Source organism: Cinclus cinclus, chromosome 28 (genome assembly GCF_963662255.1).
Source record: "Cinclus cinclus chromosome 28, bCinCin1.1, whole genome shotgun sequence".
In the NCBI taxonomy this organism is placed as follows: Eukaryota; Metazoa; Chordata; class Aves; order Passeriformes; family Cinclidae; genus Cinclus; species Cinclus cinclus.
Window position 1 is genome coordinate 6,227,085 of NC_085073.1, and position 20,248 is coordinate 6,247,332.

The 20,248-nt window shown below is 41.4% G+C and overlaps 1 protein-coding gene across 1 annotated transcript in view; it reads right to left on the bottom strand.

Annotated features, from left to right (window-relative positions):
* The window catches only part of SUGP2 (SURP and G-patch domain containing 2), a 29,003-nt gene that overhangs the window by 2,141 nt on the left and 6,614 nt on the right, over window positions 1–20,248 (bottom strand). The window contains exons 6-10 of the mRNA XM_062510076.1: window positions 19,698–19,809; window positions 17,474–17,901; window positions 15,221–15,285; window positions 12,795–12,916; window positions 7,915–8,039 (exon numbers count right to left, since the gene is read on the bottom strand). Of these exons, the coding sequence (XP_062366060.1) occupies window positions 7,915–8,039; window positions 12,795–12,916; window positions 15,221–15,285; window positions 17,474–17,901; window positions 19,698–19,809 (852 nt within the window). The remainder of the gene's footprint in view (window positions 1–7,914; window positions 8,040–12,794; window positions 12,917–15,220; window positions 15,286–17,473; window positions 17,902–19,697; window positions 19,810–20,248) is intronic.

Here is a 20,248-nt window from a genome sequence, read left to right on the forward strand (position 1 = left end):
CGGGAATGGGAACGGGAACGGGAATGGGAACGGGACCGGGAATGGGAATGGGAACGGGACCGGGAATGGGAACGGGAACGGGAACGGGAATGGGAACGGGAATGGGAACGGGACCGGGAATGGGAATGGGAACGGGAATGGGAATGGGAACGGGACCGGGAATGGGAATGGGAACGGGAATGGGAATGGGAATGGGAACGGGAATGGGAACGGGAATGGGAATGGGAACGGGAATGGGACCGGGAATGGGAATGGGAACGGGAATGGGAATGGGAACGGGAATGGGAACGGGACCGGGAATGGGAATGGGAACGGGAATGGGAATGGGAACGGGACCGGGAATGGGAACGGGACCGGGAATGGGAATGGGAATGGGAATGGGAACGGGACCGGGAATGGGAACGGGAACGGGAATGGGAACGGGACCGGGAATGGGAATGGGAACGGGACCGGGAATGGGAACGGGAACGGGAACGGGAACGGGAACGGGAATGGGAACGGGAATGGGAACGGGACCGGGAATGGGAATGGGAACGGGAATGGGAATGGGAACGGGACCGGGAATGGGAACGGGACCGGGAATGGGACCGGGAATGGGAACGGAACCGGGAATGGGAACGGGACCGGGAATGGGAATGGGAACGGGAATGGGAATGGGAACGGGACCGGGAATGGGAACGGGACCGGGAATGGGACCGGGAATGGGAACGGGACCGGGAATGGGAATGGGAATGGGAATGGGAACAGGACCGGGAATGGGAACGGAACCGGGAATGGGAACGGGAACGGGACCCTGCTGTGCCCTGGCTCCCTCCTCCCTTCCAGCACGGACGGACGGACGGACGATGGACGGATGCACGGAGGGTTCCAGGCCTGACCCGGGTCTGACCCGGGCCCGTTCCCAGCTCGCTCTTTCCCCGCTCCAGCCGCCCCATCCCACTCACGTTCGCAGCTTTTTCCTTCTCCCGGTTTTATTCCCAGCGCCGGCAGCAGCCGGGGCCTTAAAATGTTCCCTTTTCCATCCCTAAAACCCCAAACTGCTCCTGTGCCTTAAAATGTTCCCTTTTCCATCCCTAAAACCCCAAACTGCTCCTGTGCCTTAAAATGTTCCCTTTTCCATCCCTGAAACCCCAAACTGCTCCTGTGCCTTAAAATGTTCCCTTTTCCATCCCTAAAACCCCAAACTGCTCCTGTGCCTTAAAATGTTCCCTTTTCCATCCCTAAAACCCCAAACTGCTCCTGTGCCTTAAAATGTTCCCTTTTCCATCCCTAAAACCCCAAACTGCTCCTGTGCCTTAAAATGTTCCCTTTTCCATCCCTGAAACCCCAAACTGCTCCCGGGGCCTTAAAATGTTCCCTTTTCCATCCCTGAGACCCCAAACTGCTCCTGTGCCTTAAAATGTTCCCTTTTCCATCCCTGAAACCCCAAACTGCTCCCAGGGCCTTAAAATGTTCCCTTTTCCATCCCTGAAACCCCAAACTGCTCCCGGGGCCTTAAAATGTTCCCTTTTCCATCCCTGAAACCCCAAACTGCTCCTGTGCCTTAAAATGTTCCCTTTTCCATCCCTGAAACCCCAAACTTTTCCCCGGTGCCTTCCAGGTTCCAACTTTGGGGGTTTTCTTTGGTTTTTTTTTTTTTCCCCCCCGAGTGAGGTGCAGTTGTGTGTTTGAATTTTGGGCACCCGCAGAAACCTCACAGCCTCGGGGCCCCCCCAAAAAAAACCAAAAAAATATCAGCACAAGGGGATTTGTGGGGGGATGAGGCTGGAATTGGAGGATGAAATCTTAATTTTGTAAAGAAATCAATTTGTAAAGGAGACTTAACCTGGAAAATTCCATCGTCCGTGCAGGCCGCTCGTTAAATTAAAAATATCCACTTTTATTTTTTAACTTTGTGTGGGCTCTGTTTGTGCTGGAACCCAAAAATCCTCTAAACCCAAAAATCCTCTAAACCCAAAATCCTTTAAACCCCAATGCCCAGGTCCTCATTTCTTCATTTCTTCATTTATTCATTTATTGATTTATTCATTTATTGATATATTCATTTATTCATTTATTGATATATTTATTTATTCATTTATCCATTTCTCCATTTATTCATTTATCCTTTTATTCATTTATTCATTTATCCTTTTATTCATTTATCCATTTATTGATATATTCATTTATTAATTTAGTAATTTCTCCATTTATTCATTTCTCCATTTATTCATTTATTGATATATTAATTTATTCATTTAGTAATTTCTCCATTTCTCCATTTATTAATTTATCAATTTTTTCATTTATTAATTTATTAATTTATTATTTCATTAATCTATTAATTCATTAATTTATTAACTTATTCATTTAATTATGAATTTATTAATTTATTCATTTATTATTTTAACCAAAATGTTAATTTATTAAATTATTAATTTATTAATTTATCAACCTATTCATTTATTCATTTATTCATTTATTAATTCATAATCTATTTATGCATTTATTAATTTATTAATTCATTAATTTATCGATTTATTACTTTGTTAATTTATTCATATATAAATATATCCGTTTATTAATTTCTCCATTTCTCCATTCATTAATTCATTAATTTATTAATATATTCATTTATTTCTCACTGGCCAGAGGGGTCACATCTGGTTTTCCCTTTTTGTTTTTCTCTCTTTTCCCTTTATTTATCCCCTCACAATTATTTTCCCTCACTTTTTTTTTTCTCCCCCTCCTAATTTGACTTTTCCCACATCCCCCCCTTCCAAAAAAAATCAAAAAACATCAAAAAATCCAATTATCCAATTAATTAACCCAATTAACCCAATTAACCAAATAACCCAATTAACCAAATAACCCAATTAACCAATTAATCCATTAACCAAATTAAATAATTAACCAATTAATCCATTAACCCATTAATTAACCCATTAATTAACCCATTAATTAACCCATTAATGAACCCATTAATTAACTCATTAACCGCACACCTCATTAAAGCAGCTCTGTCCCTCCGTCCCCCTGTCCCTCTGTCCCTCCCTCTGTCCCCCTGTCCCTCTGTCCCTCTGTCCCTCTGTCCCTCTGTCCCCCTGTCCCCTCTGTCCCCCTGTCCCTCTGTCCCTCTGTCCCTCTGTCCCCTCTGTCCCTCTGTCCCTCTGTCCCTCTGTCCCCCTGTCCCCCTGTCCCTCTGTCCCCCTGTCCCTCTGTCCCCTCTGTCCCCCTGTCCCTCTGTCCCCCTGTCCCCCTGTCCCCCTGTCCCTCTGTCCCTCTGTCCCTCTGTCCCCTCTGTCCCCTCTGTCCCTCTGTCCCTCTGTCCCTCTGTCCCCCTGTCCCCTCTGTCCCCTCTGTCCCCCTGTCCCTCTGTCCCTCTGTCCCCCTGTCCCTCTGTCCCCTCTGTCCCTCTGTCCCCTCTGTCCCCTCTGTCCCCCTGTCCCTCTGTCCCCTCTGTCCCTCTGTCCCTCTGTCCCTCTGTCCCTCTGTCCCCTCTGTCCCCCTGTCCCTCTGTCCCCCTGTCCCTCTGTCCCTCTGTCCCCCTGTCCCCCCTGTCCCCCTGTCCCTCTGTCCCTCTGTCCCTCTGTCCCCCTGTCCCTCTGTCCCCTCTGTCCCTCTGTCCTTCTGTCCCCCTGTCCCTCTGTCCCTCTGTCCCCCTGTCCCCCCTGTCCCCCTGTCCCTCTGTCCCTCTGTCCCTCTGTCCCCCTGTCCCTCTGTCCCCTCTGTCCCTCTGTCCTTCTGTCCCCTCTGTCCCTCTGTCCCTCTGTCCCCTCTGTCCCCCTGTCCCTCTGTCCCCGTGCCCAGGAGGCTCCTGAGGATTTTCTGTTCCTGGCAATGTTTGGATTTTGGAGCACCAGGAGAGCACAAAAGTGACAAAACCGCTCTGTGCTGGTGGCCTCGGCTGTGCAGGAGTCACCCGGTGCCACCTCAGTCCTTGGGGACACGCCCGGTGTCACCTCAGTCCCGGTGTCACCTCAGTCCTTGGGGACACGGGGACAGCACTGGAGGGGACACGAGAGCAGGGGACAGGGACACGGGAATGGATTTGGGATGGGAATTCAGGGACACGGGGAATGGATTTGGGATGGGAATTCAGGGACACGGGAATGGATTTGGGATGGGAATTCAGGGACACGGGAATGGATTTGGGATGGGAATTCAGGGACACAGGAATGGATTTGGGATGGGAATTCAGGGCACAGGGAATGGATTTGGGATGGGAATTCAGGGACACAGGAATGGATTTGGGATGGGAATTCAGGGACACGGGGAATGGATTTGGGATGGGAATTCAGGGACACGGGGAATGGATTTGGGATGGGAATTCAGGGACACGGGAATGGATTTGGGATGGGAATTCAGGGACACGGGAATGGATTTGGGATGGGAATTCAGGGACACGGGAATGGATTTGGGATGGGAATTCAGGGACACGGGGAATGGATTTGGGATGGGAATTCAGGGACACGGGGAATGGATTTGGGATGGGAATTCAGGGACACGGGAATGGATTTGGGATGGGAATTCAGGGCACAGGGAATGGATTTGGGATGGGAATTCAGGGACACGGGAATGGATTTGGGATGGGAATTCAGGGACACGGGAATGGATTTGGGATGGGAATTCAGGGCACAGGGAATGGATTTGGGATGGGAATTCAGGGACACGGGGAATGGATTTGGGATGGGAATTCAGGGACACAGGAATGGATTTGGGATGGGAATTCAGGGACACGGGAATGGATTTGGGATGGGAATTCAGGGACACGGGGAATGGATTTGGGATGGGAATTCAGGATCCCTGGAATGCCCAAGGCCAGGCTGGAGCCACCTGGGGTGGCCCAAAAGGTCCCGGGGGTGTCCCCAGGTGGGCTCTGGGGTCCCTCCCATCCCAAACCCCACAAAACCAAAGGAAAACTCCCCAAAATTCCTCAAACAGAATTTTATTGCCCACAGAGAACGCCAACAGTTCCCAGCCAAGGCTCCCACTTCACAAAGTTCACCAAAAATTAAAAAATAAAAATAAAAAAACAAACAAAAACTGATTTATTTCAGATGGATCCTGGTGGTTTTTTTGTTTTTTTTTTTTTTTTCTTGAGGAAATTCTCATTTTTCAGGTTTTTTTTGGTTGTTGTTTCCTCAAATCCACATCGGGTTGTGATTGGCCACTCAGGTGTGAGAAATGCAGGGTTAAAAAGGTGATCAAAGAGATTTTCTGATTTTTTTTTTTAATTTTAATTCTGATATTGTTGTAATTGTTGAAATGATCTAAAAGGAAAATAATTGGATTTTTTTTTTTTTTTTGAGGCCAGGTTTTATTTGGGCGCCATAAATTGAAAGGAGAGTGGGGAAAGGGAAAAAATAAAATAATTTGGATTTAAAGGTAACAGGAAACCAAGGGGGGATGGGAAAGTGGAAAAGGGGAAAAAAGGGGAAAAAAGGGGGAAAAAGGGGAAAAAAGGGGAAAAAAGGGGAAAAAAGGGGAAAAAAGGGGGGAAAAAAGGGGAAAAAAAGGGGGAAAAAAGGGGAAAAAGGGGAAAAAGGGGGGGGAAAAGGGGAAAAAGGGGGGGGAAAAAGGGGGGGGAAAAAGGGGGGGGAAAAGGGGGGGGAAAAGGGGGGGGAAAAGGGGGGGGAAAAGGGGGGGGAAAAGGGGGGGGGAAAAGGGGGGTGAAAAGGGGAAAAAAAGGAGAAAAAAAGGAGGAAAAAGGGGGAAAAAAGGGGAAGAAAAAGGGGGGAAAAAGGGAAAAAGGGGGGAAAAGGGGGGAAAAGGGGGGAAAAAGGGGAAAAAAAGGGGGGGAAAAAAAAGGGGGGGAAAAAAGGGGGGGAAAAAAAGGGGGGGAAAAAAGGGGGGGGGAAAAAAGGGGGGGGAAAAAGGGGAGAAAAAGGGGGGAAAAAAGGGGGAAAAAGGGGGGAAAAGATTTACCCCAAAAATAGCTCCTTAGTAATCTTAAAAATCTGAATTTTGGCAAAAAAAAAAAAAATTAAAAAAAGATCCTTGGTTGGAGAAAGGGTTGAGCACAGGCATTAATTCCAATTTTTGGTGAGGAAATCCCATCCCAAAAATCTTTTTTTTTTTTTTTTTTTTTTTTTTTTTTTTTTTTTTTTGACCCCAAAATCCTGCTCTGCAGCCACAGGAATTTAAAAAAAAAAAAAAAAAAAAAAAAAAAAAGAAAATGGAATGGAGCGGGTAGAAATAAAAATGCATATCTCTTCCAAATGGCCAAAAACAAGCAGAAATTGAAAAAAAAAAAAACCCAAAAAAACCCAAAATTAAAAGTCACAGGAAGCAGAAATTGCCCAGCTCTACATTTATTGCAGCTACCAGAAATTTAACATTTCTACCAGAGTTACTTACACTAAAATGGGGGAAAATGTTCTTTTTTTTTGTTGTTGTTGTTGTTTTTTCTCTTTTTTTTTTTTTTTTTTCTGTTTCTTGGAGGGAATTTCTGCAGGGGGTGGAGGAAAAATCCGAGCAAAAATCAGCAGAGACAGCAGAGAGGGAACGGGGCAGGAAATTCCATGGAACAGAGCCTGGAGCTGGGGAGGGGAAGGGGGAAAAAGGGGAAAAAAAGGGGAAAAAAGGGGGAAAAAAGGGGAAAAAAAGGGGAAAAAAAGGGGGAAAAAAGGGGAAAAAAAAAGGGGAAAAAAAGGGGAAAAAAGGGGGAAAAAAGGGGAAAAAAAGGGGAAAAAAAGGGGAAAAAAAGGGGAAAAAAAGGGGAAAAAAAGGGGAAAAAAAAACAAGGGGAAAGGGAAAAGGAAAGAGAGAGAGAGATGGAGAGAAGTGAAAAAGAGAAAAAAATGAAAAAGAAAATGAAAAAGAGAATAAGAAAGTGAAAAAGAGAGAAAAATAAAAAAGAGGAAAAAGAGAAAAAGAAAGTGAAAAAGAGAAAAAATTCAAAAAGAGAAAATGAAAAAGAAAAATGAGAGAAAGTGAAAAAGAGAAAATAAAAAAGAGAAAAAGAGAGAAAGTGAAAAAGAGAAAAAGAAAATGAAAAACAAAGAGAGGAAGAGAAAAAGAAAGTGAAAAAGAAAAAATTAAAAAAGATGAAAAAGAAAAATGAGAGAAAAGTGAAAAAGAGAAAATGAAAAAGAAAATGAAAAACAAAAAGAGGAAGAGAAAAAGAGAAAGTGAAAAAGAAAAAAAATTGAAAAAGAGAAAATGAAAAAGAGAATAAGAAAGTGAAAAAAGAGAGAGTGAAAATAGAAGAGAAAAAATTGAAAAAGAGAAAAAGAGAAAAAAAAAGACAAAAAATTGAAAAGAGAAAAAATTCAAAAGAGAAAAAGAGAAAAAGAGAAAAAGAGAAAAAAAGAGAGAAAATTAAAAAGAGAAAAAATTAAAAAGAGAAAAAAAGGAAAAAGGGAAAATGGGAAAAAGGGAAAAGGGGAATCAGGAAAGTGAAATTCTCTTTGGAATTTTTGGGAATTCCCTCTCTCCCCCCCACACCGTGACCCCATAATTTGACATTTTTGGGAATTCCCTCAATCCCCCCTCACCGTGACCCCATAATTTGACATTTTTGGGAATTCCCTCAATCCCCCCTCACCGTGACCCCATAATTTGACATTTTTGGGAATTCCCTCTCTCCCCCCACACCGTGACCCCATAATTTGACATTTTTGGGAATTCCCTCAATCCCCCCCACACCGTGACCCCATAATTTGACATTTTTGGGAATTCCCTCAATCCCCCCACACCGTGACCCCATAATTTGACATTTTTGGGAATTCCCTCAATCCCCCCACACCGTGACCCCATAATTTGACATTTTTGGGAATTCCCTCAATCCCCCCACACCGTGACCCCATAATTTGACATTTTTGGGAATTCCCTCAATCCCCCCCACGCCGTGACCCCATAATTTGACATTTTTGGGAATTCCCTCTCCCCCCCCACACCATTCCCTGCTCTTTTCGGGATCCCAGCTCTCACCTGCAGGTGCCCGTGCCCTCCTCTGCCGGTACCTGTGGATCATCCTCTGCCGGAACACGTCGAACGCGTCCCCCTCCCCCTCCCCCTCGGCCACGCCCAGCCCCTCCCCCGCCGCCGGGGCGCCCCTGAAAGGAATCACAGTAATTAACGTTAATTAATTAACGCCGGTGGCGCGAATTCATTGACGTGGATCGCAGGGGTTCGAGCGTTTTATCGAGTTCCGGCAGAAAGGAAACGGATCCAAGGGGCCGAAGGGGGGATTGGGATGGACATGGGAAGGGAAATGGGAAATGGGAAATGGGAAATGGGAAATGGGAAAGGGACAATGGGAAATGGGAAAGGGACAATGGGAAATGGGAAATGGGAAATGGGAAATGGGAAATGGACAATGGGAAATGGGAAATGGACAATGGGAAATGGGAAATGGGAAATGGGAAAGGGACAATGGGAAATGGGAAATGGGAAATGGGAAATGGGAAATGGGAAAGGGACAATGGGAAATGGGAAATGGGAAAGGGACAATGGGAAATGGGAAAGGGACAATGGGAAATGGGAAATGGGAAATGGGAAATGGACAATGGGAAATGGGAAATGGACAATGGGAAATGGGAAATGGGAAATGGGAAAGGGACAATGGGAAATGGGAAATGGGAAATGGGAAATGGGAAATGGGAAAGGGACAATGGGAAATGGGAAATGGGAAAGGGACAATGGGAAATGGGAAAGGGACAATGGGAAATGGGAAATGGGAAATGGGAAATGGGAAATGGACAATGGGAAATGGGAAATGGACAATGGGAAATGGGAAATGGGAAATGGGAAAGGGACAATGGGAAATGGGAAATGGGAAATGGGAAATGGGAAATGGGAAAGGGACAATGGGAAATGGGAAATGGGAAAGGGACAATGGGAAATGGGAAAGGGACAATGGGAAATGGGAAATGGGAAATGGGAAATGGGAAATGGACAATGGGAAATGGGAAATGGACAATGGGAAATGGGAAATGGGAAATGGGAAAGGGACAATGGGAAATGGGAAATGGGAAATGGGAAATGGGAAATGGACAATGGGAAATGGACAATGGGAAAGGGACAATGGGAAATGGGAAATGGGAAATGGGAAATGGGAAATGGACAATGGGAAATGGACAATGGGAAATGGGAAATGGGAAATGGGAAATGGACAATGGGAAATGGGAAATGGGAAAGGGACAATGGGAAATGGACAATGGGAAATGGGAAATGGGAAATTGGAAATGGGAAAGGGACAATGGGAAATGGGAAATGGGAAATGGGAAAGGGACAATGGGAAATGGGAAATGGGAAAGGGACAATGGGAAATGGACAATGGGAAATGGGAAATGGGAAATGGGAAATGGGAAAGGGACAATGGGAAATGGACAATGGGAAATGGGAAATGGACAATGGGAAATGGACAATGGGAAATGGGAAATGGGAAATGGACAATGGGAAATGGGAAATGGGAAATGGGAAAGGGACAATGGGAAATGGGAAATGGGAAATGGGAAATGGGAAATGGGAAAGGGACAATGGGAAATGGGAAATGGGAAAGGGACAATGGGAAATGGACAATGGGAAATGGGAAATGGGAAATGGGAAATGGGAAAGGGACAATGGGAAATGGGAAATGGGAAATGGGAAAGGGACAATGGGAAATGGGAAATGGGAAAGGGACAATGGGAAATGGACAATGGGAAATGGGAAATGGGAAATGGGAAAGGGACAATGGGAAATGGGAAATGGGAAAGGGACAATGGGAAATGGACAATGGGAAATGGGAAATGGACAATGGGAAATGGACAATGGGAAATGGACAATGGGAAATGGACAATGGGAAATGGGAAATGGGAAATGGACAATGGGAAATGGGAAATGGGAAATGGGAAATGGGAAAGGGACAATGGGAAATGGGAAATGGACAATGGGAAATGGACAATGGGAAAGGGACAATGGGAAAGGGACAATGGGAAATGGGAAAGGGACAATGGGAAATGGGAAATGGGAAATGGGAAATGGGAAATGGACAATGGGAAATGGGAAATGGGAAATGGGAAATGGACAATGGGAAAGGGACAATGGGAAATGGACAATGGGAAAGGGACAATGGGAAATGGGAAATGGGAAAGGGACAATGGGAAATGGACAATGGGAAATGGGAAAGGGACAATGGGAAATGGACAATGGGAAATGGGAAATGGGAAAGGGACAATGGGAAATGGGAAATGGGAAATGGACAATGGGAAATGGGAAAGGGACAATGGGAAATTGGAAATTGACAATGGGAAATTGACAGTGGGAAATTGACAATGGGAAATTGGAAATTGACATTGGGAAATTGGAAACTGACAATGGGAAATTGATATTGGGAAACTGACATTGGGAAATTGGAAATTGAGATTGGGAAATTGACATGGGAGTGGAAATTGACACAGGAAAGGAAATTGACATGGGAAAGAAAATTGACATTGGGGAATTGACAATGGGAAATTGACATTGGGAATTGAGATTGGGAATTGAAATGGGAATGGAAATTGACATGGGAATGGAATTTGGAATTGGAATGGAAATTGACACTGGAGATTGACATTGGAATGGAAATTGGAATTGGAAATTGGAAATTGACATGGGAATTGAAATTGACATTGGGAATTGACATTGGAATTGACATTGGGAATTGACATGGAAATTGACAATGGGGAATTGACATTAGAATGGAAATTGACATGGGAAATTGAAATTGGAATTGACATTGGAATTGACATGGGAATTGACATGGGAATTGGAATTGAGATTGGGAATTGAGATTGGGAATTGGGAATTGGAATTGGGAATTGGAATTGGGAATTAGAATTGAGATTGGGAATTGAGATTGGAAGGGAAATTGGAATTGATGTTAAAATTGATGTTGGAATTGATACTGGAATGGAAATTGACATTGGGAATTGATATGGGTTAAAAAAAGTGAATTTTGGGCTTTCTGCCATGGAAGTGCAGGGGGATTTGGGGAGGGAGCGGGGAGTGCCACGGAATTCTGGATTAAAGGGAATTCTATGGAGATTTAGGGAATTCTTCCCCCATTAAAAATGCAATTTTCCACGTTATTTCCCCCATTAAAAACCTTTGTTTTTCCCATTATTTCCCCCATTAAACCCCTTGTTTCCCCATTGTTTTCTCCATTAATTTCCCCATTGTACCCCATTAAATCCAATTATTTCCCCCATTGAACCCCATTTATCCCCCATTAAATCCCATTAATTCCCCCATTATTCCCCAATTAAATCCCATTAATTCCCCCATTGAATCCCCATTAATTCCCCCATTAAATCCTCATTAATTCCACCATTAATTCCCCCATTAAATCCCATTATTCCCCCATTATTCCCCCATTAATTCCACCATTAAATCCCCATTATTTCCCCCATTGAATCCCCATTAAACCCCATTATTCCCCCATTAAATCCCCATTAATTCCACCATTAAACCCCCATTAATTCCCCCATTATGCCCCCCTCAAACCCCATTATTCCCCCACTATTCCCCCATTATTCCCCCCAGTACCCCCCCATTATTCCCTCATTAATTCCCCTTTATCCCCCCCAGTAGCCCCCACTATTCCCCCATTCATCCCTCCCATTAATCCCCCATTATCCCCCCATCACTGCCCCCCATTACCCCCCCAGTACTCCCCCAGTACCCCCCATTACCTCCCCATTACCCCATCAATCCCCCCCAGCACCCCCCCAGTAACCCCATTACACCCAGTACCCCCCATTACCTCCCCATTACCCTCCCAGTACCCCCCATTACCTCCCCATTACCCCCCCAGTACCCCCCATTACCCCCCCAGTACCCCCCCAGTACCCCACATTACACCCAGTACCCCCCCAGTACCCCCCAGTACCCCCATCAATCCCCTCCATCACTCCCCCCAGTACTCCCAGTGCCCCCAGTACCCCATCAATGCTCCCCATCACTCCCCCCCATTACCCCATCACTCCAATCCCCCCCATCACCCCCTCCCAGTACCCCCCCAGTGCCCCCCAGTACCCTCCCATTACCCCCAGTGCCCCCATTACCCCATCAATCCCCCCCAGTACCTCCCAGTACCCTCCCAGTGCCCCCCAGTACTCTCCCAGTGCCCCCCAGTACTCCCCCAGTGCCCCCCTTACCCCATCAATCCCCCCCCAGTACCTCCCAGTACCCTCCCAGTACCCTCCCAGTGCCCCCCAGTACTCTCCCAGTGCCCCCATTACCCCATCAATCCCCCCCAGTACCCCCCAGTACCCTCCCAGTACCCTCCCAGTACTCTCCCAGTGCCCCCATTACCCCATCAATCCCCTTCCAGTACCCTCCCAGTACCCCCCCAGTGCCCCCAGTACCCCCCATTACCCCATCAATCCCCTCCCAGTACCCCCCCAGTACCTCCCAGTACCCCCCAGTACCCCCCCAGTACCCCCCATTACCCCATCAATCCCCTCCCAGTACCCCCCAGTACCCCCCAGTACCCTCCCAGTACCCCCCAGTGCCCCCATTACCCCATCAATCCCCCCCCAGTGCCCCCCAGTACCCCCCAGTACCCCCCAGTGCCCCCATTACCCCATCAATCCCCCCCAGTACCCCCCAGTACCCCCCAGTACCCTCCCAGTACCCCCCAGTGCCCCCATTACCCCATCAATCCCCCCCAGTACCCCCCAGTACCCTCCCAGTGCCCCCATTACCCCATCAATCCCCCCCCATTACCCCATCAATCCCCCCCAGTGCCCCCAGTACCCTCCCAGTACCCCCCAGTGCCCCCATTACCCCATCAATCCCCTCCCAGTACCCCCCAGTACCCCCCAGTACCCCCAGTGCCCCCTTACAGGCGCAGGGCCTGGCGGGTGCCGTGGCCCTGGTGCCGTCCCATCCCCCGCAGCAGTTGGGACCCCCCGGTCCCGGGGCTCGGCCCCCCCCGGAACGGCTCCGGACCCCGCGGCCTCTGCAGCTGCAAGGAGCAGGGATGGACAGCCCTGAGCGACCCCAAAAAACCCTAAATAACCCCAAAAAACCCTAAATAACCAAAAACAACCCAAAATAACCCCAAATAACCCTAAATAACCCAAAAAACCCTAAATAACCCCAAAAAACCCTAAATAACCCTGAATAACCCTGAATAACCAAAAACAACCCAAAATAACCCCAAATAACCCTAAATAACCCTGAATAACCAAAAACAACCCAAAATAACCCAAAATAACCCAAAATAACCCAAAAAACCCTAAATAACCCTAAATAACCCCGAATAACCCTAAATAACCAAAAACAACCCAAAATAACCCCAAATAACCCTAAATAACCCCAAAAAACCCTAAATAACCCTGAATAACCAAAAACAACCCTAAATAACCCCAAATAACCCTAAATAACCCAAAAAACCCTAAATAACCCCAAATAACCCTAAATAACCCCAAATAACCCTAAATAACCAAAAACAACCCAAAATAACCCCAAATAACCCCAAATAACCCAAAATAACCCCAAATAACCCTAAATAACCCTAAATAAAACCCCAGGGTCTGGGGAGTGACAGGGGATAGACAGCCCTGAGCGACCCCAAAAAACCCAAAATAACCCCAAATAACCCTAAATAACCCCAAATAACCCTAAATAACCAAAAACAACCCAAAATAACCCAAAATAACCCTAAATAACCCAAAAAACCCTAAATAACCCCAAAAAACCCTAAATAACCAAAAACAACCCAAAATAACCCCAAATAACCCCAAATAACCCAAAATAACCCCAAATAACCCTAAATAACCCCAAATAACCCAAAATAACCCCAAATAACCCCAAATAACCCAAAATAACCCCAAATAACCCTAAATAACCCAAAAAACCCTAAATAACCCCAAATAACCCTAAATAACCCCAAATAACCCTAAATAACCCCAAATAACCCTGAATGACCAAAAACAACCCAAAATAACCCAAAATAACCCAAAATAACCCCGAATAACCCCAAAAAAAACCCCAAATAAATGACCCCAAATAACACAAAATAACCTCAAATAAATCACCCCAAATAAATCACCCCAAATATTTTTTAAAGGGATTTTTAAATAGGAATTTCCATTTTTTAGAGGGATTTTTAAATAGGAAATTCCATTTTTTAGAGGGATTTTTAAATAGGAAATTCCATTTTTTAAAGGGATTTTTAAATAGGAATTTAAAAAAATCTTTAAAAAATCCTTAAAAATTATCTTTGAAAAATCCTTAAAATTTCTTTAAAAACCTTAAAAAAATCCTTTAACATTTCTTAAAAATTCTTTAAAAATCCTTTAAAAAAATCCTTTAAAAATCCTTAAAAAATCGTTTAAAATTCCTTTAAAAAATCCTTTAATATTCCTTAAAAATCCTTTAAAAATCCTTTAAAAATCCTTTAAAAATTTTAATTTTGACACTAAGAAAACCCTAAAAAAAAGCAAAAAATAAAAATTAAAAATTCACCTTCAGCCCAGATTTTTCTTTTATTTTTTTTCCCCCAGAAAATTCTGATTTTATTTTTGTTTTTTTTTCCCAAATTTCTCTTTTTTATTTTTTTTTTTAAATTTTTTTTTTTGTTTGTTTGTTTTTTTGGTTTTTTTTTTGGTTTTTTTTGTTTTGTTTTTTTTTGTTTGTTTTGTTTTTGGTTTTGGTTTTTGGTTTTTGGTTTTTTTTTTTGGTGACCAAAATTAATTTTTTTTAATTTTTTTTATTTTTTTTTGTTGTTGTTTTTGTTTTTTGTTTTCTTTTTTTGGTGACCAAAATGTGAAATTTTTTTCCTATTTTTTAAAATTTTTATTTTTTTGTTTTTTTTTTTGTTTTTGTTTTTTTTTTGTGACCAAAATGTGAAATTTTTTTTCTTGTTTTTTTTTTAATTTTTATTTTTTTGTTTGTTTTTTTGTGTTTTTTTTCTTTTTTGTTTGTTTTTTGGTGTTTTTTTTTTTTTTTTGGTGACCAAAATGTGAATTTTTTCTTTTTTTTTTTAATTTTTATTTTTTTGTTTGGTTTTTTGTATTTTTTTTTTGGTTTTTTTTTTGTTTTTGGTGACCAAAATGTGAATTTTTTTTTTAATTTTTTTTTTGTTTGTTTGTTTTTTTGTGTTTTTTTTTTTGTGACCAAAATTTGAAATTTTTTTTTTTTTAATTTTTATTTTTTTTTGTTTGTTTTTTGTGTTTTTTTTTTTTTGTTTGTTTGTTTTTTGTTTCTTTTTTTTGGTGACCAAAACGTGAATTTTTTTTTTTTTTTTTTTTTGTTTTTAATTTACCTTTTTCTTCTTCATGATGGGACAACCCCGGGGTCTGTCATAAGCAATCCTGACAGGTTCATGAACTGCAAATAAAAACCAAAATTCAGCTGGAAATTCTTCATTCTTTTGATTAAAAAACCAAAAAATAAAAATAAAAAAAAAAAATTAAATAAAACCTCCCAAAAAATTCATTTCGATCCCAATTCCGTGCACCTAAAATGGAAGCAACGAGAAAAATTAGATCCATGTAAAAATAATTTAAAAAAAAAAGGCACAAAACGAATTAAAAATTTAATTTATAATTCATTTTATTTTAATAAATATTCAGAATATTGAAGATTTTTGATACGGACGTCGCCGCCGGAACAGCAAAGAAATTTTTTGTTCAGATTTGCTTTGGAAGTGAAATTTTTGATTCTTTTTTTGGATGGACAAATGAAATTTTTTTTAAACAAAAAAAAATATTAAAAAAACAACAAAAAAGCAAAAAAAAAAAAAAACCCACAAAAAACAAACACAAAAAACAAAAAAGTCACCAAAAAATAAAAAAAAACAAAAAAAAAACCCCAAAACCCCAAAATAAACTAAAAAACAAAAATAAAAACCACCAAAAAACCCACCAAGAAAACAAAAAAAACCAAAAAAACAAAAAAAAACCCAAAAAAACCCCCAAAAAACAAAAAAAAACCCCAAACCAAAAAACCCTAAAAAAACAAAAAAACAAAAAAACCCCAAAGAAAACCCAAAAAAACCCCCAAAACCCCCAAGAAAACAAAAAAAAAACCAAAAAAAAACAAAAAAAACCCTCAAAAAACCAACAAAAAAAACCTAAAAAACCCCCCAAAAAACAAAAAAAACCCAAAAAAATCAATACAAAAAAAACCCCCAAAAACCCAAAAAAATCCCAAAAAACCCCAAAAAACCCCCAAAAAACCCCCAAGAAAACATAAAAAAACAAAAAAAACCTCAAAAAAACCAACAAAAAAACCCTAAAAACCCCCCCAAAAAACAACAAAAAAAAAAAAACAAAAAAACCCCAAAAACCCAAAAAAATCCCCAAAACCCCAAGAAAACAAAAAAAATCCAAAAACCCCAAAAAAACAACAACAAAAAAAAAAACCCAAGAAAACTAAAAAAAAAAACAAAACAAAAAAAACCCAAAAAAACCAAAAAAAACCCCCAAAAACCCCCAAGAAAACATAAAAAAACAAAAAAAAACCTCAAAAAAACCAACAAAAAAACCCTAAAAACCCCCCCAAAAAACAACAAAAAAAAAAAAACAAAAAAACCCCAAAAACCCAAAAAAATCCCCAAAACCCCAAGAAAACAAAAAAAATCCAAAAACCCCAAAAAAACAACAAAAAAAAAAAAACCCAAGAAAACTAAAAAAAAAAAACAAAACAAAAAAAACCCAAAAAAACCAAAAAAAAACCCCAAAAAACCCCAAAAAAAACCCCAAAAAACCCCCCCAAAAAAACTAAAAAAACCCAAAAAAACCCCAAAATTGGGGATTTTTACCCAAATCCTGTTTTTTATTTCTGTATAAAATTATTTTGATCCTCACTGACCTTTGGGTTCCTCCACGCAGCTTCTCCTCCACCACTTCCATGAAGATTTAAATTCCGATTTTCGCTCGTTTTTGCGCGAAAAACGCGATTTTTTTATCCAAAAAATCACCTAAAATTTCGGGATTTTTACCCAAATCCTCGTTGTGTTTGGTTTTTTTTAATCTAAAACTGACCTTTGGGTTCCTCCATGCAGCTTCTCCTTCACCACTTCAAACAAAATCCAAATTAAATTCCGTGCTCGTTTTTGCGCGAAAAACGCGAATTTTAACTAAAAAATCACCTAAAAAATTGGGATTTTTGCCCAAATTCTCTTCTCATTTGACAAAAAAGTGAAATATTTCAGTGTCCACCCCCCTTTGGGTTCCTCCATGCAGCTTCTCCTTCACCACTTCAAACAAAATCCAAATTAAATTCCGTGCTCGTTTTTGTGCGAAAAACGCGATTTTTTTATCCAAAAAAATCACCTAAAAAATTGGGGATTTTTACCCAAATCCTCGTTGTGTTTGGTTTTTTTTAATCTAAAACTGACCTTTGGGTTCCTCCATGCAGCTTCTCCTTCACCACTTCAAAGAAAATCCAAATTAAATTCCGTGCTCGTTTTTGCGCGAAAAACGCGAATTTTAACTAAAAAATCACCTAAAAAATTCGTGATTTTTGCCCAAATCCTCGGGTTTTTTTTGTTTTTTTTTAATCTAAAACTGACCTTTGGGCTCCTCTATGAGGCAGATCCTTTTGGAAGCCGGGATCATGCCCACTTTGAGGGATTTGCTGCTGACCCTTTTTCGGGGAAAGGGCGCGCCGGGGGCCGGGCTCGGTGCCTGTGTCGACAGATTTGGGACAGCGCCGTCACCTCCTGACATTTCCTCTCCTGCTCTGGAAACCAAATCTTCCTCTAGCTTTGTCACCCTTCTACCTGCTGCCAAGTCCTCATCATCCTCATCCTCGTCTCCTGCAGCTTGGGAGGTTTCCAGTTCTTCGTCTTCGTCGTCGTCGTCTTCGGAGAGCTCCGGGGTTGTCTCGGAGGTTTTGGAGTTTTGGGAAGAGTTGGGGTTGAAGGTGATGGAAGGGCAGAGCTCGTAGACTTTCATTCTGTAGAATTTGAAGGCTGGGCTGGTTTGGTCCTGGAGGAACCTGGGGTGGTGGGGATTTTGGGGAGAGAGGGGTTTTTTGGTGAAAAAAAAAAAAAAAAATTAAAAAAAAAAAATCAGAAATTAAAAAATAAATAGAGGCGAATGAATAAAGGAGGTGAAAGGTGAAGAGGTGAAAGGTGAAGAGGTGAATTGAGGGGAAGAGATGGAGGGGGTGAAGGGTAGAAATTCAGGGAGGTGAGGTTTGGGGTGGGGGGATTAAAAAAAAAAAATAAATAAATTGGGGATTTGAGGGATGTTGGAGGGAGTTAAGGTCAAAATTCCAGGGGAAATGAGGTGAAAAATCCAAGATTAAGGTAAAATTTCAGGGGAAATGAGGTGGAAAATTCAGGAGAATGAGGTCAAAAAAATAATGGAATTTAAGGTCCAAAATCCAGGGAATTCAAGGTCAAAATTCCAGGGAATTCAAGGTCAAAATTCCAGGGGAAATGAGGTGGAAAATCCAAGATTAAGGTCAAAATTTCAGGGGAAATGAGGTGGAAAATTCAGGAGAATGAGGTCAAAAAAATCATGGAATTTAAGGTCCAAAATCCAGGGAATTCAAGGTCCAAAATCCAGGGAATTCAAGGTCAAAATTCCAGGGAATTCAAGGTCAAAAATCCAAGTGAAATAACATAAAATTCCCAAGAGAAATCAGGTCAAAAATCCAAGGGAATTAAGGTCAAAGATCCAGGGGAAATGAGGTGAAAAGTTCAGGAAAACGAGGCAGAAAATTCATGGAATTTAAGGTTAAAAATCCAGGGGAAATGAGGTCAAAAATCCAAGATTAAGGTCAAAATTCCAGGGGAAATGAGGTGAAAAAATCAGGAAAACGAGGTAAAAATTTCATGGAATTTAAGGTCCAAAATTCCAGGGAATTCAAGGTCGAAAATCCAAGGGAATTAAGGTCAAAGATCCGGGGGAAATGAAGTAAAAAAAAATCATGAAAATGAGGTAAAAAATTCCTGAAAATTAAGGTCCAAAATCCAGGGAAATGAGGTAAAAAAACTCCATGAAAATGAGGTCAAAATTCCATGAAATTAAAGTCAAAAATCCATGAAAATGAGGTCAAAATTCCATGAAATTAAGGTCAAAAATCCATGAAAATGAGGTCAAAATTCCATGAAATTAAGGTCCAAAAATCCATGAAAATGAGGTCAAAATTCCATGAAATTAAGGTCAAAAATCCATGAAAATGAGGTCAAAAATCCATGAAAATGAGGTCAAAATTCCATGAAATTAAGGTCAAAAATCCATGAAAATGAGGTCAAAATTCCATGAAATTAAGGTCAAAAAATCCATGAAAATGAGGTCAAAATTCCATGAAATTAAGGTCAAAAATCCCTGAAAATGAAGGTTAAAAATTCCAAGGAAATGAAGGTCAAAAGGAGATTTTTCCTTTAATTTCCAAGACATCAGGAATAAATTTGTGGTTGATTTTAGAGCGCTCACTGCAGAGATTTTTGGGGAGAAATGAGGAATTCCCTTCATCAGCAAATCACCAAATTCTTCTGGGAAGAATTAATTAATTCAACAGGAAAATATTAATTAATTGGAATAATCTTAAAAATCCTGAATTTCAGGATTCAGGTTGATTGTTAGGATCCAAAAAAAAAAAAAAATTAAAAATTAAAAAAAAAATAATCAATATATCATAAAATAAATCGATTTTTTTTTTTCTTTTTTTAGCCATTCATGGAAGTGCTGAAGAACTGGGGAGAATTGCCTTAAATCCTCTCTTCCTAAATACCCAAAAAATGAGATTTTTTCAGCAAAAAAAAACCAGAATTTGGGACTCACCAGAGGTCAGGATTATCTGCACTGTTCTCAATGCTGAATTGTTCAATTTCTGGTCCTACCTGAGCCACAAATTTGGCCAATTTTTCTGCAGTTTCCATGGTTTTGGCATCCACTGGAAAATAAAAAAAAAAACAACAAAAAAATTCAAATTATTTTAGTGTCAGGTAGAGTTTGGAAAGGTCAGCGCAGTAGAGGAAGAGTTGGTGTAAAAATAGGGAATAAAATTGGAATAAAATAAAAGGGAAATGGGAAAAAATGGGGGGGAAATGGGGGAAAAAATGGGGGAAAAAATGGGGGGGAATGGGGGGAAAAAAGGGGGGGAAAAGGGAGAAAAAAGGGGGAGAAGGGGGAAAAAGGGGGAAAAAAGGGGGGAAAAAGGGGAGAAAAAGGGGGGAAAATAAAAGTAAAATAAGAGTAACACAAGAGAAAAATATGAGTAAAATAAGAGTAAAATAGAAATAAAATAGGAGTAAAATGCCAGTAAAATAAGAGCAAAAGAAAAATGAAAATAAAATAAACTTAGGGGGTTCCCAGCAGGAATTTTTTCTTGT